This window comes from Agelaius phoeniceus, chromosome 1, assembly GCF_051311805.1.
Source record: "Agelaius phoeniceus isolate bAgePho1 chromosome 1, bAgePho1.hap1, whole genome shotgun sequence".
In the NCBI taxonomy this organism is placed as follows: Eukaryota; Metazoa; Chordata; class Aves; order Passeriformes; family Icteridae; genus Agelaius; species Agelaius phoeniceus.
Window position 1 is genome coordinate 93075497 of NC_135265.1, and position 11455 is coordinate 93086951.

The following is an 11455-nucleotide window of genomic DNA, read 5'->3' on the forward strand; positions in this document are numbered from 1 at the left end:
GCTGAAAATGTGTGTTAGGTACACATGCACAGTAGTGATACAATCAGTGACAGTGGAAAACTGTCAGTTTCCAGTTGTTAGATGTATCAACAACAGTTGTGATCTTGCACACAGAAATGGTGATTTCCATAAAAGCACTGAAAAACTCTATGGAAATCTTTACTGATAGTTGCTTGACTGATCTACTGCATGGTAATTTAGGCACTATTGACTATCATAAAATGGTTTTGTCCTCTTGTTTTGTTGGAAATTACTAGGTATAGAGATTACACCTTGTCAGTAAAACTTGAACTTGTTTTGAGGCATCTTCTTTCTTAGTGTGATTGTCCTCTGAGAAGAAAAGATGACTGTGGGGAATGTGACTGGAGCACTGTTCTGTTTTAGAAAGTGTGAAAATAATTTATTTTTGCATCTACTGTAATTTTTTCAAAAGCTGCATTGTGTTTCTCTTGTTGGATTCAAAGGTTTGTTATGTAGTGAAAAGCTATTTTACAGGTATCTTTTTTGCACTTGCTGTTTGTATTCTGAAAAGCTGTCCAATAATTGGCCATACTATATTTCTTTTATCACCTCATAGCAAAGATATCCTTGCCACAATTTACTCTTCATTATCCAGCTAGCTTTTGAGAAGATCTTTATTAAGTATAACTTGTGCAAACCAGGAGACAGAAGTACTATTAATGTTAAAAATGTAATACAGTCCCTGTTATGCTGTCTCATATGAACTTAATGCTAAGTTTCTATTACTTATTTTCCATTGTCTGGTGTGTTTAAAGGTGTTTCTTTCTAATCCAGAAGACTTTGAACTGTTAGGACACACCTGGAGTTTTTTGCTTTGTCCCCAAGAAAGTGTTTTCAGCAGAACTTCCTTGGTGTAGACAAGAGGATGACACATGTAGCCCTCTGTGAGTGCTGTTGGTGCTAGAACTTGCTTCCCTTGTAGAGCTTCACAGCTTCAAGACTGCTTTTTCCTTAGACTTTTAGGGAAAAAGAAGGTTAATGTAAGGCAAGGCAGCATGTACATTTAAATTCAGTCGCATTCTGGCTTTTTGCTACATTCTAGAGAAATGGGTTATGACTATATTGCCTCAGGGAAGGTGTACACATTCATTTTTATGCAGGCATCTTGGCAAGAGATCAAAATACTTCAGGACAAGCATTATCTTCTATGTATTTCCAGGCATATTTTTGTTTTATTCCTTTTCAAATGATTGTGTTGCATAGCTGCATCTTCCTTCTCTTAGATTCTCTTTCATTCTACCTTCCTTCCCCCAGTTTATGGGATTAAAAATAAAAATTGTATTTGCTTTGTAATTCCATCCAAGTCTGACAGAAAGGTAGAGACATACAGAAAATGAGGTTCCTGCAGGTTTGTTTATAAATTTTGATACTTCAGTTTTTCTGAGGAAAAATGTTTTATGGTGTGTTGTTTTGTTTCTTTTTTCCCTAGCAAAGTTTTGAGATACTGAATGAAGATGATGCTTCATTTATCCTGAAAGTTACACAGACTCTCACAAATGCACTGGTGGAATATCGTCAGCAGGCTGCATCAAACAAAGTAATGTGGATTTTGTTTTGGTTTTGTTCTATCGTAGATTCCTGTGATTGTGCATTTTTATTATTATAGATGATACAATAAACCAAAAAATTCTATGGAGACTGTATTGTAAGTTCTGCTTATTAAATACATAAATTTTGGTAGTGATGATAGGGTAAAACTTTAGCTTTTCTGTTGACAAGTATTAATTTCTGTTCAATGGTGCTTGCTTATTTTTTATTGTAGATAGAAAGTAAAAATCATCTTGTCACTTATTTCCCATGCTTTTCCTTCCATTTAAGTTTTTCTGCTACTTTTGCCCATTTTTAACTTAAGCTTTTCTCATCTCTACTGACTTGCATAACACTTCTGTTCTGTATCCTGTTTCTGTTCCCAGGCTTCACTTTACTCACCATGTTATCATGCATCAGTGACATGATTTTTTTTTTCTTATACAACTTCTGGTCCTGCTCTTTGGACTGTTCTTTTTGAGGTCTCATTCTTCTTCCATTATTAGAAACCCAGTTTTTCCCCTCTCTGCTATTACTTGTGACTGACTTATCTTTACATAAGCAGTACATATGGAGATGTTTTGAATACTTTTCGGAGGCTGCTGACATGTTACAAAACAATGAAGTTCTAACTGAAATAACTTCTAACCTACAAGGTGTGGAAGACCAAAATGTATTCTTACATTAGGCCTTGTTAGTATTCTAAACTGTGATCTTTCAACTGGTAATTTTTTTAGCTAAATCTCCTATTTTGGGTGTGAAACGCTTCCTTTTTAGATCTGACAAGTTGAGGATTAGGCTCAATGAGTATCACTTCATTGCCTAATATAGAGCTTTTTCAGACAGAGAGATATGATGGACAGTACAGAGAAGTTATTAGCCCTATGATTTGCAAAGAAGTAGGTGATTTTTTTCAGATTTGGTAGCAGAAATACTGGTCTTTTATTTGGTTTGTGATTGTTAAAAATGTAGTATTCATTGTTCCAAGAGGTTGTCCTCATGAGATTTCAAACTTTTTGGTTTTTTTTAAACTCATAGGACCACCTAGGTGCTGGATATAATGGAGAAGCAGCCCTAGAATATTCCACAGAACAGCCTGGCCCAACTTCAGCAGATATTAATGATTCTGACACTGGTAATGTTGGCTTTGCAGTCTTTAGTGTGGGTTAATCTTAACACTGAACCTTGCAAAAATGATAGTAAGCTTTCTTCCTGCTTTTCTAAAAGCAGTGGTTAAGAGCAGAATAAAGCCAGAGTCAAGTAGCATAAATGAATAGGTTTGGCTTTTTTCCCCCATCCTCTACTAATATTAGAAAGAGATGACTATTAAAACACATTGATCCTACTTAACTGTAGGATTTGGGGAGAAATTGAGGTAGTACCAACTCTGACTGTCCTGTGTTCAAAGGCACCTGTTTCTAAGGAGACTTTCAAAGTCTCTTTGGCTTTTTTTCCCCCCCCAGTATTTTTTTCCTTTCTTGATGGAGGAGATGTTTCCTGCAGGTTTAGTCAAATCAAGATGTTTGTAGAAAGTTATGTGGCAGAGGATGGATAATTCTCTTTAAAACCTGAATACTTCAGCTACTTGGGCTCAGGATTTCTGATTAATTTTTTCAAAGAATCCTGGATTTCTTGGAGGTCATTTTATTCTGACAGAAACAAATGGCTGTTTTTCTTAAACTTAGAAAGTACAATCCTATGCTTGGAAAACCAAGATACCTGGAATACTAGTGAAGCTATTTTGTGTGATTTTTTTTCTGTACTGTGTCAATTTTCTAGTTTTTCTAGAAAGTTTAGATTTTGAAAACCTTAATTTTTACAATGGTAATACCAAAAATTGCAGTGACTTTGAATATATGAGATTTGAGACTTTTATTCTGTTTTTCGTTAGTGTAATGGAAATAGCTTTCACCTACCTCCCCACCCTTGTTTCTCCAGGATTTTCTGTAACTGGACAGCATTCCTGACTCTTGGTGGTTTGAAAATGCAGCAAAGTCAGGTGTGATCAGTACCAGCAATGCTGCTGTGCCAGACTGGACATGCTTGCTTTGAAAAGCCCTGTTTAGAGAAATAAGTGGTGGAGGCTCTTCAGAATCCTCTTTTACTGAAAAACAGTATTTCCCTTGTTTAGACTACACAAGCAGCTGGTCAGCTAAGCAGTTCTTACCTGCCAATGAAGGTGAAGCCCAGAACTTTTCAACTGGCTCTCTGGAAACAGCATATGAGAACAACATCACGACCGAATTTTTGAAGAGTGTAAGAAACATGAATGCTGAGGAAGTTACTGACACCCTACACAAAATAGCAGCATCAAATCCAGCTTTCAGAGGTAATTTGCATACACATGTACACACACACATAAACATATACATAACATCATTTATTAGCTCTGGGAAATATTAAGGGCTTATATGGGTCAAAGAACTTTGAGGCATTAGGGAGGGTTGAAGAGAATTCTTTTTCCCCACCCTCTAAACTTTTGCAGGATCCAGTTTAGGAATGGTAATTCAGAATAGCTGCTTTCCCATACAGGCATTAGTAATTGCTGATTTTTTTTTTTAATTCTTCTCTCATTTTTGCATAGTAACATTTGCATGGCAAGAGACAGTAAACTAAAACCAAATATATTGTTATTAAAAAATTAGAATCTTCTCTGAGCTGTAAGTGGAGAAATGCTAGTTTTGTGAATACCAACAGTGAAGAATTTATTTACCAGTTCCTGAAAGAAGTGTATTTGCGCAGAAATAATAGAAATAATAATTAATATGTATGAAAATATAGATATATGAATATATAAATATATATGAAAATATAGAAATAATAATGAATCAGAGACAAGTAGTCTCCCTTTTGCTTACAACTTTCTAATAAGTGTCAGCTATTAAACCTTCCCACGTCTTCAGTCAACTACTGCTCTCTCTTCAGAAGCTTCCTGTGTATGTTTCTAAGCTTCTCAGAGTGTGTAACCTCACAAAGGTTAAAAAAAGAACACTAAAGATGAGTACATTTGTAGGAAAGCTTAGTTTCCAGGCACATACTGATTGTTCTCCATTAAGGTATTTTTCTTCTAATAAGGAAAGATCCAAAACTCATCTCAGCATCTGAATGTTTCAGTATAACATGTATTTTTAAATATACTTTATCATAAAATTGCTTGGTTTTTGATTTTGTTTGTTTGTTTGCCTTTAACTAAGGAATTGATATACCGAATGTTATAAGGATCCTGACTGAAAGTGGAACTCTGAGGGGACCAAGCAATGGCAGCACACAGTGACGTGGTACTTAATAGAGATAATGTAGCAATGTTTCCTTTCTGTAAGTTTGTTGTTTTACTTCATTTGACCTCAGTGGAGTTATTTTGTTTTACATTTAAGTTTTGTACAGTGTTTTTTATATTAAATTAATAACTCGCTTTTGATGTTCTTGTTATTTATTTTTCCATTTAGCTGAAAGTTCTATATTGTGGAAAGGTTGTAAAGCTCATGCTCATTCTTTCTGTGTTAAGACAGCTTTTTAAAACAGGTAAACTTGCTTTCTTCAGTATTATTAAATACTGTACATTGACAGTCTGAACTTTTCTTTTTGTTGGTTCTTTTACAAAGAATTATCAGCAGAATGAACTACTGCACTCAGCAGTACAAACTCATCCTACAACAAATGCTTGGAAGTTATTCCCTGTGGCTGGCTGCTGGGACTGACTAAAAAGCCTTTGTAATAAAAACCCTTTCCCATATAAGGGTTATGAACAAGTGTCCATATCTTTTTCTTAATAAGATTAAAAATAATAATAAAAAGTCAGTGCTGTCAGTCTCATGCTGAGATGAGAAGTGCCTGGATTATAGCTGATTTAAGGAGCATAGAAGCTCAGCAAATTTATTAGAAGTTTGCAAATTTAGAGATATTTCCCAACAGGAAATTTAAGCAGGCTCTGCCTAAGAGGCACTGATGTGGTGGCAAAAGTATCTTTTGTCTTTTATCCTGCCAGTATAAGAATGAAATGAATGCTGGCTTACACTGTCCTTCAGGCACTTTTAACATGAGCTTTTTTCCAACTAAAGTAGTACTGGTTCTGACTGAATGTACATGTCTCTATATTAATGACTTCTGCTTTTGTAGGAGGGTGGAAAAATGTTTTGAATGGTTATAGATTAGTTTGCTTGGGAAAAAATATTTTTTTAAAGTGATTAAAATTAAATTCCTGCTTGTGATGCTGGGTAGCATTCAGTGGTTCTAATAAAAGCTCTTCAGCTTTGCAGCCAAATACTGATGTAACTTAGACATGCTGGGGCCAGATGGCAAATGAACATTTTAGTGTTAACTTAGATTTTTTTTGAGATCCGGATAGAATTTGAGAATTCTCATCCTGATGGTTTCACATCTTCATACCATAGAATGCAAGATGCAGTAAAACTAAGGTAACAAAGAAAGCAGCAACAAAATTTATGAGTTTATTATGTGAACAGACACAGGAAGGAAAACAGTTCACACAAAAATTAAAACACTATGTTTTAAAGAAACTCTGAGGAATTTCTGGAATGCATCTAAATCTGTTCTTATCAGAGGCAGAGATGGAACCATAGTTCTTACAGTTCATTTATTCTGTATAGGAACAATTTTAATGCCTGCTTGATGGAGGTGAACTTAATCAGCAAAAATTCTGAATTCTGAAAATAAAAATAGAAACATCTTTTTCCTGTTTGTTTTCAAAATGCAGAACAATCTTTGTATTAAAATAACAAAATCAGAATATTCAGCTGTTGTAAATGGCCATCTCTGAGGCAGCTTCTTTTCCTCTTACTGTGGAATCATTCCAAGTGAACATAAAGTTACAATAAGCTGAAATAACTTGGATTTGAGGTGGATTTTTTTGCTTGGGTGCAGGAGGAGCACGCTGAAAAAGGAGAGACCCCTAAATCTGTAGTACATTGACATAAAATGGTTGAATGGTGTGCTGCAGAGTGCTGCTGTGCCTCTCAAAGAGAAGCCTAAACTGGGTAAAAGTCAGCAAGTGTATGCTTCTGGAAATGTTTTCAAAAAACACAGTCCAACATAGTCCATTCAGCTGTACAATTATTTTTATTTTTTCCTTCCTTACCTGGTGCAAATAGAGGAAGAAGCATTGTATTGTTTTATTCTTGTATCTGCCTCTGCTTTGGTGTATTCTTATAATAATGGAAAACTGTATATTTGTTCCAAAATACATTTTAATGTTTTACTTGTGCCAGTACTGCAAAGTAAGGAAGAAAAAAAAGTATTATCTTTACTGATAATATTTAAACAATGCTGTTGGCTGTATTTAATATTATACATTTTTGGTTTCTCACAATAACAGTAAGGCAGACTTCTGAGGTAACTAAAGAATTAATAAAATTAAAAGGTAAACAATAACAAAAAATAAACCAAGAGAAAATAATTTTCTGTAAAGCTTCATCTAGGTTTTATGTATTTTACTGAGACCAGAGGAAAGAATTTTTAACAAAAAGCTGCAGAACTCCTCACAGAAGGCAGAAAGGGGAAGGGAGAAGGGTGTTCACAGCTTAATTGACAAGAAATGAGAAGTTTAGAGCGTGCAACTACAGAGTTACTGTCTCGTGTAAATTGAGACATTGTAGACAGGTGTGGAACATCCTCCTCGTTTGTTGCTTCCTGGATCTCCCAGGGTTTTGCACTCTTTCTGATGTGGGAATTTGTTACCCCTTTGGAACAACAAGCTTTAGCTGGGTATGAATGTACAAAAGTGTGCAGCATGCCTTGTGGTTTATATGTGAAATAATAACAATAACCTCATATGCCAATGCTGACTCTGCAGTGCCATCACTGGAAGAATCCCATAATCAATTAGGTTGGAAAAGGCCTCAGATCAAGCCTAACCCATGACCCAACACTGAACTGTCTACTGAACTGTGGCACTCCTGTCTTTCTTAAATACCTGCAGGGATGGTGATTCCATCACCTTCCTGGGCAGTCCATTCCAATGTTCAACTCTTTTCAGTAGAGAAATTCCTCCTGATGTCCAACCTAAACTACCCCTGACACATCTTAAGACCGTGTCCTCTCATCCTGTTGCTGATTGCCTGGGAGAAGAGGCTGACCCACATCTGGCTACGCTCTCATTTCAGGTGCTTGTAGAGAGGGATAGGGTCCCCCCTGAGCCTCCTTTTCTCCAGGTTAAATAAACCCAGCTCCCTCAGCTGCTCCTCACAGGACTTGTGCCTGTGAAATGCCAATCACTGAAAAATGCCAATCACTTGTTTTTAAAATTTTAAAAGTTTAATAGTAATAAAATGGTTATAAAAATAGTAATACAATTAGAGTAATAATATTTTGGACAATTTGAATTAGGATAATACGAGACAATAGAAACAAAGAGTTACGGACGTCCGGGTACTTTTTCTGCGCAGGCACAAGCCTGAAAAAGGACACTCGTTAACAAAGGATTAACCCTTAAAAACAACAGCCTGTTGCATATTCATACATCTCATACAAGATGCATAAATTCCATTCAAACACAGGATTCTGTCTGGTCATTGTCAATTTCTTCCTCTGAATCCTAACAGTGCCTTCGAGGGAGGAAGAAGTTAATTTCTTCTGATAAGAGAGCAATAAATTCTTTTTCTCTGAAAGATTTAGGTGTCCTGTGGCTGCTATCTTGCTGCGAGTCCTTTCTTTAAAAAAAGTATCCTACAAAGCATAGTTTCTATTTTAACATTTTCTATAATGTAAAACTATATTTAACACACTACTTAAGAGAATTAACACAGCATTACTTTCTAACACAACACATATAATATTAATTTTAATATTTGCAAAAAGCCGTAACAGACATATTTTATGAAAAATCCTTTCCTTAAGATTTTTTCCTCCTGAGAAGCTGAGAGGCCTCAGGAACAAAATGCAAACAATGGTTATCTGCTGCTGTGGAATGCAACAGGTGCATCTGTGATTGGTCTCATGTGGTTGTTTCTAATTAATGGCCAACCACAGTCAGCTGGCTTGGACTCTCTGAGCCACAAGCCTTTGCTATCATTCTTTCTTTTTCTATTCCGAGCTAGCCTTCTGATGAAATCCTTTCTTCTATTCTTTTAGTATAGTTTTAATATAATATATATCATAAAATAATAAATCAAGCCTTCTGAAATATGAAGTCAGATCCTCGTCTCTTCCCTCATCCTCGGACCCCTGTGAACACGGTCACAAAAAGCCAATCATAAAGTACACATTTTTCACAAACCCAGACCTCCCCTGACACAACCTGGGGCCATTCCCTCGGGTCCTGCCCGCCTGTCACCGAAGAGGAGCGATCAGTGCCTGCCTCTCCCCTTCCCCTCAAAGCCGCCTTCCCGCCGGGCCGGGGCACTCCCGGGGCCGCCCAGCCTGCAGGGGGCGCCAGCGCGCGCGGCCGCGGCGGAAGCGCGCGTCCCGCTGGCGCGCGGGGCGGGCGCTGGCGGCGCCGCTCACGTGGGCGGCCGCTTCCGGGCAGGCGCTCGGCGGGGGCGGAAGCGGGGCTGGCGCTGCCGCGCGCGTGGTTGGTGAGTGAGGGAGCGAGCGGCCGCGCGCGGGCCGGGCGGGAGGAGGCGGACGGAGAGCGGGATCGGGATCCCGAGCCCGGCGCGGTCCCTCTCGGTCCGGCCCTGCTCGCCGGGGCCGCCGCGCTCGCCGGGCCCCTGCGCCAAGGGCCGCCCGCCTTTTGTGCGACCCGCCCTCCCCTCACGTTCCTGCGCCAGGGAGGCGGCGGGAAAAGCGGGAGCCGCGGCGGCGCGGGCCGGCTGCTGCTCCCGGGCAAACCGGCGGCATCGGCTCCGCCGCGCGCCGCCGCCCCTGCCCCACCTCCCCCGGCGGCTTCTCCTCGCCGCCTCGCCCGGCGATCCCCGGAGCCGAACTCGCGGCCTCCCCGGCGCCGGGCCGGCACTGACGCGCCTTTATTTGAACGCCTCGCAGAGCGACTGGAGCGGGGCGGAGGGAAGCGGCGTTCGGGGAGCGAACCGAAGGATGTCCCGGGACGGCGAGGAAGGCAGCGTGACAGCCTAAACCCGCGGGAGGAGCGGCCGCTCCGGCGCTCGGGTACGGCGGGCGCGGGGTCGGGCGGTGCGGTGCGGTCCGGTCCCGGTGGCGGCGGCGGCGGGGGATGCGCTGCCGGCGCGGGAGCCGCGCAGAGGTGATCGCCTGTAAGTATCGCTGTGCTGTGCCGGGAGAGAGCTCGCCCGCGGGGAAATCCTTATCAGATTGGAGGAGTCGGTTAGGGCGTGTGCCTTGCCTTCGGGTTTCTCAGGATTTTCCTGACTGAGCAAGGTTGTGAGGTTCCCGAAGGATGCTGCTTGAGAGCTGCGAGGGAGTGAAACCAGAATCATTTGGTTGGAAAAGAGCTCCAAGATCATCGGGTCCTACCTGTAACCGAGTATTTTTCTGAGCCTGAGGTGAGGGTGCCTGAGTGACATCGGACGTGGTGTCTGAAAAGCGATGCATGCTACTTTATATCTATGGAAGCCTGCATCGATTAGACGTTGTTTTAATGCTTTGGATTGTAAAGCCGTGTTAGGTGCTCAGTTTTGCTGGAGGAGGGCCAGGTGAAAATATACAGAATCACAGATTAGTTAGGGTTGGAAGAGACTTCTGGAGATCATTTAGTCCAGTCTGCCTGCCAAGGCAGTATAACCTAGAGCAGGTGACATAGGAATGCATCCAGGTGGGTTGGATTGTCTCCAGAGACCTTCCTGGGCAGCCTGTTCCAGTGCTCTTATACCCTTAAAGTAAAGAATTTCTTCTTCATGTTGAGGTGGAATTTCTTGTGTTTTTGTGTATGGCTGTTGCTCCTCATCCTGTTGCTGGGCACCACTGAAAACACTCTGGCACCATATTCTTGGCACCCATCTTGGAGAAATTTAAATGCAATAATTAAATTCCCTCTCGGTCTTCTCCAGACTAAACAGGCCCAGCTCCCACAGTCTCTCCTGGTAAAATGCAGTTTGTGTCCAAGGCAGTTGTTTCAGCAGGAAGTTTCATTGAAATGGTTACATAATTTCATCAGCTGTAGACAGTTTTGCCTGATGTCTTATTATGTAGCCACTGTGGTGCTTACATCCTTATATTTTGTAAGGATTTTTCCTTTGGTATAGCATGGTACATATGAATTGGAAATAGATAGGCTTAGATTACCAATTATTCCCAGAATATTTATTGTGATGTAAGCTGTGCTGCTTTTAGCAGGAGAAAGGATATTTTACAAGCCTGCTCCTTTAAAAGAACTTAATTGCTCTGTTCAGTTGTGTGCACACCTGTGTTGTGAAGTTTCTATGCTGATTGGGAGCCAGACATCTACTTTTGTAAAAGCAAACCTTGTAAGTGGAAATAACTTCTACGCCAAAAGCTTCTAGATATTTCTATATATCAAGTGGTGAAATTCTTGTAATTCTTTCTTAAAAAGATGCATATGGTAAAAATCAAACGTTTATTAAGCTATGGTTGTTATAGTTGGACACTAAAGGACCTTTTTCTTTTGGCACCAGGCTCCAAGTTTTTTAAAACCTTTTGAGTTCATAGGTTACTTGTGCCAAATTTGTACTTCAGTTAAAGTGGTCTTGCATATGATTTTTTAACCTAGTGTGTGAAAAGCAAAATTAAATTGCTGTCAAATGTTGGTGTAATCAGTTGTTTAAATTGTTTTAAAACAATAGAAAATTACAGTCTGTTTTAAAACATTCTTTAATGATTTTCCTGTTGATGTATTTATGAAATACTCTACTACAGCACAAATTTCAGCTTGAAGTCCATTGGGAAAATCAGCTGTAGGAATGATTATCACATCCACCAGAAGAGAATCATTGTTTGGATATGTTATTTAGAAATTTCTGGGTTTAGTCAGTTGTATTGTTGGAGTTTTTGGCTTGGGTTTTTCTTGATTCAGGTTTTT

The 11455-nt window shown here is 39.9% G+C and overlaps 2 protein-coding genes across 6 annotated transcripts in view; both read left to right on the forward strand.

Moving 5' to 3' along the window:
- Positions 1–5117, forward strand: part of LOC129129332 (uncharacterized) — a 19071-nt gene extending 13954 nt beyond the window's left edge. For all 3 annotated transcript variants that reach the window (XM_077183311.1, XM_054647144.2, XM_077183312.1), the window contains 4 exons: positions 1451–1558; positions 2587–2683; positions 3680–3877; positions 4743–5117. In XM_077183311.1, the coding sequence (XP_077039426.1) occupies positions 1451–1558; positions 2587–2683; positions 3680–3877; positions 4743–4822 (483 nt within the window). In that variant the 3' untranslated portion in view covers positions 4823–5117. The remainder of the gene's footprint in view (positions 1–1450; positions 1559–2586; positions 2684–3679; positions 3878–4742) is intronic.
- A 4369-nt stretch (positions 5118–9486) lies between these two features.
- Positions 9487–11455, forward strand: part of TEX10 (testis expressed 10) — a 54764-nt gene continuing 52795 nt past the window's right edge. For 2 of the 3 annotated variants that reach the window (XM_054629233.2, XM_054629242.2), the window contains exon 1: positions 9571–9713. The gene's annotated coding sequence lies outside the window, so the exon portion shown is untranslated. Of the gene's footprint in view, positions 9714–11455 lie in introns of all 3 variants that reach the window. The other variant, XM_077183404.1, reaches the window with a different exon arrangement.